Source organism: Ptychodera flava, chromosome 3 (assembly GCF_041260155.1).
Source record: "Ptychodera flava strain L36383 chromosome 3, AS_Pfla_20210202, whole genome shotgun sequence".
Lineage (NCBI taxonomy): Eukaryota > Metazoa > Hemichordata > Enteropneusta > Ptychoderidae > Ptychodera > Ptychodera flava.
In genome coordinates this window covers 27,646,861-27,661,500 of record NC_091930.1, presented here as the reverse complement: position 1 = coordinate 27,661,500, position 14,640 = coordinate 27,646,861, and the positions used below count along the sequence as shown (strand labels likewise).

Genomic DNA, 14,640 nt, shown 5'->3' with positions numbered 1-14,640 from the left:
GGTCTGGAAACTGTGATGTAGAGATGCAATTTAAGAAACCAACACTTGCCACTGAAACAAAAACAATGTGGTACTTGAAGTCAACATTCCTGCAAATCTAGATACGACGTTGTTTTGCAAATTCAACGATGGAAAGTGTGACCACGTGATGTCTCCAATCACATTGACATTTAGTCTGCGATGTAGGAGGTCAACTGAATCGCCGGGTGCAAAAATACCGAGAGCAAGTGAGTCCGCCAGTCGCACACATATCGTGACCCCTATATGCACAATGTCATAAAATCCTCACTGATGCTACACTGAAGTACGTTTACGACAAGATGGATGAGAAGCCATCGTCTATAGGTAAGAACGTCTAACATACATAAGACATGTCACAGGGGAGGAAGTTGGCATTGGAATGAGGTACTATATGATATAGGATACCTCCAACGTCGGCATCTTTGAAAATTCCAACCAGGGATTGTATAGGGCGTTATGGCATGCTCTTTTGCGGAGACAGCAAACCTATGAACGGTTTAATTGAGTGTCATTTCAAGCAATCGATTAGGTACAGGTATGTTTGTTGCTTCCCGAAGTAAACGCTACTGGCACCCCTTTACCCCGGAATTTTGTGCTTGACACCATGACACTATTTAGAATCCTCTTGATCAAATTCAATGTAGGTTCTGGGGGATCGAAGTTGGTAATAGTGCCTTCCACAACAACAGGAAAACCTTGAAATACTCCATCGTAATGCGCAGCATATATGTCTAACAGAGATTCAAGTGAGAATTAATGAGTCCAATGTGTCAGTCAAGGTCAAGCGTTCGAGCCTAAGTATCTCTCCCAGAAACGATATAGTTAAGCCACGGTACCCAGTATGAGAGGGACCGTGGCTAAGAGCTCGAGCAACGGAGACCGAGAATAAGGTCACACTGTGTGACATTTTAGCAAGACAAATTTTTAAGGAATATCAAGATAATGTAACAAATGCAATGACATCGCTGATCTGTTTATGTACAGTGTAAGCTGATTGTTTTTATCAGGGGGGATGATCGTATTTTCATGGAGCAAAACTTATAGTTAGACCGAGCTAAACTTAAATCTGGAACACAGGAAAATATAACATTGTAAATGGGGTCAACCTATATAGTGCATGATAATACGTACAGAGAAGCTTCCAATTTCGATCCAATGCAAACCGATGAAATAAGGACATATCAGGTTGGCAATTCACATATTATTAGGAAAATTACTCGAGTATTCTGTGATTATGCAGCGATCCACTGTACACAGTGATTTAAAGTGGAGGGTCAAAGACTGTGAAAATTGAAATTCACTTGAGCATCATCAACATAGTATGACTTTGATCGAATGTTAAGCTACACATTTCCGTGTTGCTGGAAAAATTGTCCGTCGGCTATTTATTGAGAGATAGCTCAACTGCCGTTAGTTTGCGTTAAGCTTCATGTACGGGTGTTACACTATGTAATCAGATTGTTGGAAATGAAAAGAAATAGACCAGTATATTGAGAAATGAAATACTTTACCAAAGGTCTCGCAAAATCTCGCGTATGTCTTTGATTAAGTATAGCGCCTGAAATGAAACACACCTGCTGCCTCACATATGAAAACGTCTGAGGTCACGTGTGAATATGGAGCCCTTTCGAAAATTATGGCAATGAACGAGCATGCATGGCTAGCTTGTAACTGAATGGACGTCAATACTGTAATGTTGCGCTATAAAGGGCGAATGAACTGATAACTATCACTTTGTTTCGCTACAACACGTTTCCTGGCTCCATGCAAAGTTTTGCCGCCCATTTTTTTCGCTAAGTGTACTAGCTTTCACATTTCCTTGTCAAAATATGAATTTATGATCAGAACCATTCTATTGAGAGCGTTCAGTTATAGAGTTTGATTACTAGCTTAGTTAGGATAAGAACATAAATCTACATTGACGACTATGTTTCGTCATCAGCTGTGCAACATTAAGTACATTCCCCCGTCTTGTAACTTTAAAATGAGAATTTGGAATTTCTAAGACTTGATGGCTCTTTCAATAATGACCCTCGGGCTTTTTTTCTCTTGAAGCGTTTATATTTATCTGCGAGCTGGCTGAAAATTATGAAAAAAAATTTTGGTTGTGACATTGACCGCCCTTTTGTCGATTGATTTAAAACCCTATACAGAGACAAACACACGATGTAAAACTTGGAGACGCAAACATTAACCTTTGCATGACTATGAATGACACAGATAACACATATCGAAATGAGCAAAGAAGTAATTGACTTCAATTTCCATACCTACAATTTTTTCGACACCTTCAGCTGCAATAACTGTGACTCAACTAACATTATATTCACTGAGGCTTGTCACAGTGTTGACGGTGCAGCAAGTATTTTGATGAATATGGTAATTTTTTGCTTTACTCCGTTTGAAATCAGCAAGGTCTGCTCGATAACTTTGCCTTCGTTCGTTTTACAGAACCCCCAGTTGACGGGCCAAGTCAGCCGTCTCCGCCGGCCGCCAACGACCCCGCGCCGGTCCAGCAGCCCTCTTCCGGTCTTGCATACTGCCCACCACCGGCATATCCTGCCACAGAACCCACCAACACAGACGTAGATGTAACGACGACCACAACGATCTCCGCAGTTCCTTCTCTCGGAGTGTCGCGGGTCGCAATGACATGCCCAAAGTGTGCGCAGAGCATCTTGACTGAAAGAGAGAGATCTGCCACCTCAGGGGCGTGGAAGTGGTGTATTATCATGTTTCTTTGCGGGTGAGCAAAGTTTTAACTTAGAAAATGACATCTTTTTTGTTTGTCTAGAACGCGATTTGAACCAATTTGGGATAATTAGACCTTTTAATCGTCCCGATTTATCAAAATACTTTAAAAGTGTTAGGTGCCCTATAGCCCTACATCCTCAAATTATGTATAGAGAAGAGTTAAGGTAGAATGCGCCTCGGAGACAGATATTCGGACTCTAAATCTTTTACAAATGTTTTCTGATATACCACTGGAGGGGGGTCTATTTTCAACTCCTGGTGTAAGAAAACTTTTCACTGGCTTAGTTTTTCTAAATTCTGAAAAATGTTATTTTTCTCCATTGAGCTAACACGGGGATGGCGGCCATTTTGAATTTCAAATTCCGGTGAATTAATCTTTGGTTATTTGTATCTCTAATACCAAAATATGCACGGTGACACCTGGTTTTTACATTTGATTTGTAAAGAGAATGGTTGAAAAATTCCTTAAGGCAAGTTTCAGCAAACGTTTATGACTTTCATTTCCGAGGCGCACACTACCTTAATTTGGAATGTGTTTGATAAGTACTTAAATTTTGTTCATGTCATAACGCCTACTATCAGAAAACCGCACTTGAGCAACAGAAACGTGAACTGTGGCATGGTAACAGAAACAAATTCGAAAAGTTGAATTGACTCACAATGGGGCAAGTGTAAACTGCAAAGTAATCGAGCTCGGTCATGAGAGGGCGCTGCTTCAGCAGCATTGGCAAGCATGGTTTTCACCCAACGGTCCATTCCAACAGCCTGGGCACCCATTTCGAAAAGCTATGCAAAGATGCAATTGTCCTGGGACTTTACTATGAATTTTGTCACCTCAAAAGCCAAAAACGTCAAATAATCCCCCCTCTCTCTCTCTCTCTCTCTCTCTCTCTCTCTCTCTCTCTCTCTCTCTCTCTCTCTCTCTCTCTCTCTCTCTCTCTCTCTCTCTCTCTCTCTCTCTCTCTCTCTCTCTCTCTCTCTCTCTCTCTCTCTCTCTCTCTCTCTCTCTCTCTCTCTCTCTCTCAGGTTATGGTGCTGTTGTTTCATTCCGTTTTGGATGTCCAAATATCAGGAAGTCACACATCGTTGTCCCAACTGCAAGCATTTCATCGGCAAATCTACACATTGTCAATAAAGCCATTCAAGATCAAAGTACCTGTATGAGTTGTACGCACCTCACGCCGCCCCCCCTCTCCACGCTCAGTCACGGAGATTCGTCATATAGTGTTATCCTAGACCGAAAATAAACCAGTGTTGCGTGCAAACGCGGACTCCGTTGCCATACAAAGGGATGGTGATAGTTATAATTAATATTCCAGACGCCTGTTCCTTTTAAACTCTTCAGTGGCTGCAGCTAGTACCACTCGCCACCGATACAATACGAGTTTGTCAAAATATGACTAGACAAGAAATTGTAAACTTCATCCGTTTATTAACTTTATATATATATATATATATATATATATATATATATATATATATATATATATATATATATATATATATATATATATATATATATATCATAGTACTGTTTTCTTGTTAATATCCTGAGACAACTCTGGAACTCATTATTCCTTCGTCGTCCCGGTACATTTTTCCGCCGCTTGGGGGGTAAATGATAGACTTGCTTGTAATTGATGTCATTCCTGCAATCATGTAAAAATAAAGTCCAAGTTTTATAAATTGTAAGATGAGCATTAAAAAGAGATCATCACCAATGCATCGCTCGCTTGATGTCCTGTTTGTATTTGAAAATGTTTGGTTTGGTGAGAGTCCACAGCAATGGTTTGGCAATGATTTTAATATAACATTTTACAACGAGTATACAAGTTGATGATCTGAGGAACTGTGAACCCAGTGTTGAGGTCGCCCATTTCCTTACGAGATGAATTTCCGACACCAAGTAACTAATCGCAAATACTAAACAGGGGTTTCATTAAGTTTTAAAGTAGAGGCCAGAATGGAAAAGTAGGCGGCTTGCAGCTGCCATGACCACAAAGCGGTCATCGTCGGGGGAGGGTCCCGAAGGCCGGAAACCCTGAAAAATGAGCTGAAATTCACTTTTTACAGCTCACAGTCACTTGATAGTATTTTCAGGAGAATTGTCAGGAGTGTTCTGGGGCAATTTGTGTTCATCTCATAAAAGCCATTTTCCTGGGAGATTAGGCCTAAATATGATAATTTATAATTAAAAATGATAAAAATGTGGTAATGTTGACGATATTTTGAACACGGAAAACTGAAGTTTTTAGAGCCTCTATGCTTTTAGAAGGTAAACTATAATAATTCAATAAATTTGATATGTAGATAATATTAAATTATACAGTGTTACATCTAGACAGGGGGATAGGGGATTCCCCCTCTGTTGAAATGTTGGCACCCTTAAAGGTACACGTAGAACAAATGAACTGGTGAAATTCCCCCCCCCCCCAGTTTTCTGGTAAAGGGGGAAAATCCCCCTTGTTGATGCTACCCTGGATGAAACACTCATATTTTAAGCACAGTAAATGAGAAACTTTTCATTAATGTATAATGTTATGCTTAAAATTAAGAACCCTGATGTTTTGTATGGAAATCTGTAGATGATGAACTTTTTATACCATCGGGGAGGCAAAAGGATAATTTATATAACAATGATGATAAAAATTAACAATCATTACCATATTTCGCAAATAGAATCAAAGACCCTCAAGGTTATTTGACTATATGGGTATGCAAAGTAAGAACCTTGATATAGGATATGAAAATTTGTACGTTCAGAAACTCACATTTGCATTTAACCTGACGATCGCTTTTGAAGTGAATTTAGAGGTCTGGTCGTATTTTAACCACTCTGGGCGACGTTCTTATTGGCGTCGATAGACCGAAAAGCAGTACATATCATACATCCAGCTGGTTATATACCTTTACATTTACGCCTGCCCAGTGCAACGCACGTCGGCTTACTAAAATTCGAACTGTAATCGGGAAGTTTTTTCGTGAGAAAAAATCAGGTCATTGCCTTCGAAAACAGTTTAAATCCACGTAATTATCCTTCTCTTGTTTCTTGGTCCACTTCAAAACCGAAGTTTGACCTTGCGATAGCTTCCGTCTTCATTTGTTCATGGACCATTTTGAGTTGAGCTAACGACGGCCGACAGGTGTAGTATGCACGTTTTCATTGGCGTATATAAAGGTCACCACATAGGAATAAGCAATGCAGGTAGCCAATAGCATCGTCCGTTGCAATTCCGATTTTTATTGAGGCAGTATAGCAAGACTGTGCTGCATCGTAGTACAAGACGATCGTAGTAGTCGCTCGTCTTCTAAATTTTGTTTCACATAAAAGCAGTTGAAAAGTTTGATTACACAGCTTGTGAAACTTGTCCGTATCATTTCAGAAGGTAAAAAATGTTTTAGCTATGAAAAAGTTCAAATTTTCCGAAAAAGTAGCCGGCGAAATCTTGAGAGTAACCGGTCAATTTCGCCGGCTGCCGGCTCTTAATGAAACCCCTGCTAAATTAATACTAATCTGCTTGTCTTCCATTTCCACGGAATGGCATTCGTTGAGGCATCTTTGCGGTTTCGGCTATCGTTATCCCGGGAGACCTATTACTTCAAGCGAGGTCAGAGGTCACTGCACGCTAGATGACCTTTCGGTTAACTGCTTGGCAACTAACGTCACAGACTTCGACTGCCAGCTAGCTGTAGTACAATGTGCATTAGCAGAACAAAAGCAGAGGAGCAAATTCTACCATTGATAATTTATCATGAAATCATTGAATAATATTTGAGTGATATATAAGTTTCCCACTGTAACTTCATAACGATCACCCAATTCACTGCAGAGCATTCAGTAGTTGCATAGAGTTGCAGGCAAACGGCCAACGCCGTTTGGAAAATCATTCCTAAGATTGCTAGCGCGCCACCGTTTATTTTTACGCAGCCTTGCCTATTGATCGTATTTTGCTAATTAGTTTCATTGCAATTCGAAATATTTCACGAACGCTTTAAACGTTAAAGGTTATTTGTTAACCGAACAAAGTATTGACCGATCTCCCGATGTGTGCGTTTTGATATCTGATTTCAGATCCTTCATCGGCAATTTCACAGGTAGATGGTATTTTAAATCAATCAAAAAGACGTTCGTAAAGATTGCATTGTTACGGTGTCATATCTACAGCCTTGCGAAAGTAGATCGCCTACTATGTGACGTCATCGAAACGTACGCTCTGCTGCCCTGGTAACAATCAACGACTTATGGTTCACTCAATACTACACTGGCAGACAATCGTCGTTGAAATCACCCATCACTGATTGAGATTATTTCAATTGGAGTCTACGAACCATTACGATAATTATAGCGGTCATATGTTGACCTTGATGTTACTGATATGCCCTCATTACTTGTTGTTTAATGTTTACTTCGCGTCATGGGCTACAGTTCATAACAATGTCACGGTAAGGTCAAATTCCGTGATATGTGATACATGCATGTATACATATGTTCATAAACGAATCGACCGAACAGTTCGTATTGGCACTCTATACGCGCTGAGACGCGACCGCTGTTTGGAAAATGATATTGAAAATTTGCGAGGCAAAATAAAGGATCTCTTGATCTGATTCAGACGAGCAAGTCCTGTCAAATTCAAAGACATTTTGTATATCTGACGTTGGAAATTGTGATAGATGAGACAATTTTTTGCTTCATTAAACCACCTATCACTTCGATGTATAGTTTGCATCGCAAAAGGTCAAATCATTGGGCGTAACATTCCCCGATAACTGCGCAGTCTCAGTTCATATGTCTTTCTCTATCTGTACAGCATCATAGTTCCCTAACTGACTCTCCAGTGAAATACGACCAAATGGAGGACAAGCCCCCACCATATCCCGGCAGTAAGTATACCCCGCATATTTATAAACATGCATAATACGCAGAGAACAAGAGGGGAAGCGGTCATAACTGAGTTTGAATTTCACTGACTTGACATCTTGAAGAATGTCAAAGTAATCATCGCGGTTAACAGGCATTTTTTCTGACATCCTACCGCAAATCTGTTCACGACCTATTTTATGGTCATTTCAAGCTACCACTTAGGAAAAGATACTTTATATTAATTTTCAGAATTAAACGCTACTGAAAGCGGCCTTGAATTCTGTATGTCACGCCCGTCTCTCTAAATGAAGTCAATTTTAAACAGAAACAGATTCGCGAACGCCTTTCTCAGGGCCCATGGCTATCACAAGAGAACCTTGCATTACTCCGCAGGGTCGCCTCAGCATAGCATAGCATCTTACAAACAGTCAAGCTAGAGTTGGGGCGTTGACTATCTGAGTCAAGTGTTAGAGTCATCGTCGTCGCTTTCCCCCGAGGCAACAGTGAAGCTCTGCCCCTCAAATTGATGATTTCATTCAATTTCGTCAAGGAATCTCTTGACCGTCAGCTTTCGATATCAAGAATATTAATCAGGATACTCTACGAGAAAAACGAATGTTCAAAAATGTACCAGTATTTGAAATTCGAAATGACTTTCACCACTTTACTGACTCCATGGAGGGGACTTTTTATTTTTTATTTTTTGCCATTTCACATAAAACGGGGAAGTGAAGACGACATATTACTGGAAGCAGTCTAGAAAAGCAGCGTAAAAAATTGAGAGTCTGATATCTGTCCCCGAGGCACATTTTACCTGAAGACAATAATTGCTAGCACTTCAAGAATTAGGTCACAATACATCTTGCAAAACATGCGCGGCGGGAAAAAGATAGTCTGCATGACAAGCGGGTGTTTGATGATGTCACTGATATGATTGTGTTTTCTATCGATGTCTCGAGAGTGTGATCCTATTATAATCTTGAAATGTGAAACGGGATCAAATAAACGTGAAACTAAACGGACTGTCACACGCAAGACCTGAGTACAGTTAACGTAATGGACAGTAACCGCGCTTCGAAACGGGGTCAACCTAGTTTAGGATAACATGTTTCATGATGGGTGAGCATTTCGATTCAATGCCGTACTTTGTCATCAAATAAATCACACGATGGGAAAGTTGACCGTGTCGTTATATTTGGAAATGACCCAAATATTCACTGATTATAAAAAAAAATCAAAGGAAAATATACTTTAACGTGTAAATGACTATTAAAAGCTCACTATCATCATCGATGTAAGCCTTTACTTTAATTATGAGTGACCCGCCAAAATTTGCGGAATTTTTTTCTTCGCAGAGACTTGCTTCCCCTGTCACACGAGATTTCGCGTGGTTGCAATATTTGCTACTGCTCGAAGGTCGCTAAATAAACAGTTAATGAGGATTTTTGTTTGAAGTACATATCAGGTACGCCGCTGTCACGTTTACTGATTTAAAATCTTTGAACCTAAAACAGATTATGGAGGTGCATGGAATCATCTAGTGGAAGTCTCGCAAAATCTCACCATGAGAGAAAAAAGCTTCTTACTTGCTGCGAGACTACAAGGGTATAGTATATGAAATTTGTTTATGCTCTTACAAAAGCGGACTTAATGCTTCAAGTCTCAAATTATTGATACACAAGAAAAGGCCGATGGTCAAATCTTATCTCTATGATTAAGTCCGCATATAATTTGATTTATGATATTCGATAAGTATACGTAGGGTTCTCTTACGAAGAGAGCAAATATTGAAAAATACTGTTTCTGAAATATTAAAAATGTCTTTCGGAGCGTTTACAGGAAAATTGAAAAAGTGTGGAAATCAAGATTTTGTGGTGTGGTAAAACTTATTTGGATCTATGTTAAACTCCGAGGGTTTCGATATTTTTGTTAAGTGTACTCGCTCAACGCGTTCGAACCTCAAAGTGTAACTATGCATGACCTAAACTCACCCGGCTATGGCCTTTTGGGACTCCAAGTTACATCTTGACCTTGAATTGTATGTTGCAACTCTTTCCATTCACATGCGGTCTTTCAGCAGCGTTTATATTTATCTCCAAGTAGGAATCTTCCCGTCGTCTTGCGCTTTGTGTGTTAACGCGCCCTCTGTCGCCGAGAAAGCGTCTTTGCGTTTACCAATGCATGCAAGACCCTTAGGAGCAAATACTTAACGGGCGAAAAAACACGAGATACAAATCAGAGTCTTCACAGCAGGTGTCCGTCCGTTCGATCACAGTCCCCCAACCCGTGGTTGGAGGGACTGATCTGATCAACATTCCAAAATATGGAGGTGTAAGAGATGCGCATATAACGCCAACGTTTAGATTTTTTTAAGATTTGAATTTAGTTAAAAATTCTATAAAGACGACGTTTTGAAGTTGACCACCCATATGATATTTATTGGCGTCTCATAGGGACAATACATATTTATTATATTATTATAATAACAAATTAATAATCTTCTTCTAATCTCTCATTTTCCGGTGAACACTGTCAGCTTGGTGATGTTATATCACAGTCAAGATGGAAATTTTAATATAAACATCACCCTGACTGAAAAAAAACTCATAAGGAAACAATAAGAATTTTACATTTATAAAATGCTGACAATATTAAGTTTCATTTAAACTTCGTTCTCAAGCTTCCCCTAACCTAAAGAAACGTCACTCGCTTGACGATGATACAAGGTTTACATATCCGACGATGCACAGATCTGCATAAACATTTCTTACTTTGATGCTTGTTTTAATACATTTTTTAACTGAATTATAACGTTGATTTCATTCACAGACCCTTCAATGTACGGACCAAGTCAGCCGCCACCGCCGGCGGCTTACCACCCGGTCCATCAGCAGCCTCCTCCCGGCGGTTTCTCGTACACACAGCAACCCGTGTCTCACCCACCACCACCACCACCACCGGCACACGGCGCAACGCAACCCACCCAGCCCGTCGTAACGACGACAACAACGGTCTTCGCGGTTCCCCAGTTGGGACCGTCGCCCACGGCGGTGACGTGCCCGAATTGTCGACAGAGCGTCGTCTCCGAGGTTGAAATGTCTGCGAACACCATGGCATGGATGTGTTGTGTCATCATGTTCCTATGCGGGTAGGTAATTCATTGAATGTGAAAATGAAATTGAGCGCATTTGTCTTAGTATATACATTATCTATATTTAAGGTAGTATGCTCCTTGAAAGTGAAATACTTAAAATTTTGCTCAAACTTTCCTCAATGAATATTTACAGTTACCTCTTTCAAAATCATATTTCAATCATAAAGTCGGGGGTCAACGTAAAAATTTTATCACTATTGAAACAAATAACCAAGATTTACCGTATTTGAATTCAAAATGGTGTCAATCCTGTGTAAACTCTTTTGGAGAAACACAAAAGTGTCAATATTTGAAAAACTAAGACGGTGTCACCTGAAAAGTTTCCTTACACCAAGAGTTTTGAAATGAACCCACAAGGAGTATATCAGAAAAAAATGGTGGATGTTTGAGAATCCGAATATATATCTTCGAGGAGCATTCTACCTTTATATTAAAGTACAAAAATTTCAACCACGTCTTCCATTGATTTACTATTTCTAGATCCCACATATGTCTCAAGCAAGATTTATTCTCTCCATCATTTTTCCATGCCGACACCTGCACACTGGTGAAAAATTAGTACATAGAAATATATTCAAATTCAAACACATGGGACCTATGTAACTTATGATAAGTTAGCTGTCGTGCAATTTGCAGGGAAATATGATACCTCAAAGATAGTTTCAAGTTGACATTAATTATATTTTTATTGTTCAGAGACGTCCTCGGTAAGCAACCTTTACCCTGCATTTTAAATATTTTTTTATAAGGTCGACATAGGGAAATTTGAACACAGAAAAAGGATATTTGTAGATTGGGTGATAATCAATAGATTCCGTTACAAAATCGATAGCTACATTAACGAGAGCAAAAAAGCACATTACCGGAAGCCTGCACCGAGGTACAGCGCCATTGATCGTAGGAAGGGGACGAAGAATATAAGTATCGCATTCTCAATGTGATATTTGATGTGATTGATTTAAAACAGTCCGCACCCAGCAAGTCAAACAATTTTCTGTTTTGAAGCCTCATATTTGCACCCATGGCCTTTTCAAAAAATCCAAGAAACGTCTTCTTCGCGTTTAGAACTAAATATTGAAAATCCATAAAGTTATTCCTTTCTACGTTGCCTAACTCTCTCTCTCTCTCTCTCTCTCTCTCTCTCTCTCTCTCTCTCTCTCTCTCTCTCTCTCTCTCTCTCTCTCTCTCTCTCTCTCTCTCTCTCTCTCTCTCTCTCTCTCTCTCTCTCTCTCTCTCTCTCTCTCTCTCTCTCTCTCTCTCTCTCTCTCTCTCTCAGATTATGGCTTTGTTGTTTTATTCCGTTGTGTATGGCCAGTTGTCAAGACGCCTCGCATCGTTGCCCGAACTGCAAGCACGTCCTCGGCAAATACTCACAATGAAATCGTGCACTTCCAAATTTTGAACCCCGTCAATTCAAGTTCCCTCCTTCGTTCACTCACCAACTTTTACCGAAGCCTGGCAATGGAAACATTAACGTTGATGGGCAGAGAGAACAAGGGTTTCCGATCGTCAACTTCCTAGGTGACGGCACAATTATATTTGCAAATGTCTGTATGGGCATTCACCGCGTCACGTTACCTTTGCCTTAACATTGGTGAAAGAAAGAAAACCTTAGAAAACGGCAGACACTATTTGTAACATGAAGGGACATGAACTTGACCTATCTATCCATATACTGTCCAATGTACAGTATTTCCTTTTCAGTTCCTTAGATCACCTAAGGACTACGGAGTATTCACTCTCTCAAATACAGAACCACGTGATGATGTTTCACGTTATTTCTTTACAAGTCTATTAAACCACATTCGACTTGGACAATAACAATGTCTGAGGTGTAATACATTGTTTACATGTATGTTGAAAGACACCGTGGCAAATAAAGTGTTACACTGCATTATGGTACATAGGAGTTAAATAATTGTGCACAGTAATTAAAACGTTCCAAATTGATCCCGTTTGCAATGGAATAAATTGGAAACACATCATCAACAATTTTTTACTGTACACTAAGTAATAAAAAATGGTATAATAAAACAAAAAGTAAAAAATGAAAATGCTGTCAAGTCCATCCTATCCTTTGTAACATATTGCCGACACCGAGGAATGAACATTGTCACCTTTTGTCTAATATTTCCCTTCTTTATCGCTTCATTAAGGTAGCTACATACCTTTTAGCCACTTTCAGATTTTTATTTTTTTCTCAATTGAACACGTCCCAAACCCCAATAAAGTAGACATTTTCTGAAAGCCCTGATGTAGAGCTATCCGGCCAAGCACAGTACACGGTCATTATTTGCATAAGAGTCACGTGACAAGCGTTTTGCTGAACCTTCCAAAAACCGGTTTTCCCGGCCTTATGCGAACACGCTGCAAGATTTCCGGTTGGAATTTCTTCATTGACAAGCCTTGACAATATCCTTCAAAACCGTGTCTGCGATTTTTTCCCGGAGGCTCCATTCAAATTATATGGCGTGATAATTAAAATTCCTTGAAAATCACCTTCATCTAACACCTTTAAGAGCGCATTAAAAAAAAACAAAGGCATATAAAGAAAATCCCAGACACGGTTTTGAAGGATATTGTCAAGGCTTGTCAATGAAGAAATTCCAACCGGAAATCTTGCAGCGTGTTCGCATAAGGCGGGAAAAACCGGTTTTTGGAAGGTTCAGCAAAACGCTTGTCACGTGACTCTTATGCAAATAATGACCGTGTACTGTGAACGGTCCGATAGCTCTATATCAGGGCTTTCAGAAAATGTATACTTTATTGGGATTTGGGACGTGTTCAATGGAGAAAAAAATAAAAATTTGATAGTGTCTAAAAGGTATGTAGCTACCTTAAGGCCTTTCGAGAGAACATTGAAGGACAATCGGTTGACGCGCTTATCCTGGGTACCAGTGGACTTCTTTGGTGTCATGTTTTGTCATTTGATGCTGAGTTTGTATGTAGAATACATTAAGTGTACTGGGAGGGGAAACAAGTTGAGCAAGATATCGGCTAGATACACATTCATACTAGGAATCTAGTTCCAAAACATACTAATGTAGAATATGGTTCTGTGTCAGTTTTATATGTTGCTTCATGCACTTTCACCCGTTCCATGTAGTGAATGAGGGCCCTTGTATGATTAGTGTATCCGACCGGATAACTCACTCAACCATGTATTCCCCCTTAATACTGCTGCACTTATTGTCTCCCAATATTCAAAGTTTCAATAGCTAACAGGTAAAAAAACCCTCGTTCACTACACTGAGTTAATGAAACTCCATGGCGTAATATCTTGGAAACGTGAACCATATTCTACAGTACAATATTTAGGAAGGTCCCTATTTTTCCATCAATAGAGCTGAAGGAAGTTGTGCCGTTGTACATTCAAATCAATCACAGTTTTCTTTCAAACACAGAACAACAAATAGAAGTATACCATTGAGCTACATCAAGAATATTGGTTGATTACTCAGCTATAAGTTCCTCAAAATTCCTAAACTGTCTTAATTATCTAACTCCACTGAGTCCATCATGTTTTAACTTTACCGGAAAAGGAGTGGGTTTCAACATCGCCCGCTTCTACGTAAGGTCAGGCATTCTTTCGTTTTCCACTGATAATCAGTCATTCAAAAACATTGCAATCCTTCTCCGGGATAAGCAAAATCCTGTAACGTCACAAACATTGGACTCCGTAGACATTGGCGTTTTTGAAATATCGGTGTTTACTGAGACTCGGGATTGGTCAAATCTGCAGGATTCTCGGCGGCAGAGCGTTTGGTGAGTTCGATCAATTGTTTGATGTCTTCTTCCGAAATCATAACACTGTTCACCTTAGACACTGTGACCGCCGGTCACTGAG

At 39.7% G+C, this 14,640-nt stretch overlaps 1 protein-coding gene and 1 long non-coding RNA gene across 2 annotated transcripts; both read left to right on the top strand.

Annotated features, from left to right (window-relative positions):
* Positions 1 to 213: 213 nt before the first annotated feature.
* On the top strand, positions 214 to 4,196 carry LOC139126002 (uncharacterized). The gene is made up of 3 exons (XR_011550430.1): positions 214 to 345; positions 2,473 to 2,767; positions 3,802 to 4,196. It is a non-coding gene; the product is annotated as an uncharacterized lncRNA (long non-coding RNA).
* Positions 4,197 to 7,542: 3,346 nt separating this feature from the next.
* Positions 7,543 to 12,833, top strand: LOC139129803 (cell death-inducing p53-target protein 1 homolog). The gene is made up of 3 exons (XM_070695485.1): positions 7,543 to 7,659; positions 10,469 to 10,787; positions 12,070 to 12,833. Exons 1-3 carry the CDS (start codon positions 7,629 to 7,631, stop codon positions 12,170 to 12,172), a joined length of 453 nt encoding a protein of 150 aa, XP_070551586.1. The 5' UTR covers positions 7,543 to 7,628; the 3' UTR covers positions 12,173 to 12,833.
* Positions 12,834 to 14,640: the final 1,807 nt, after the last annotated feature.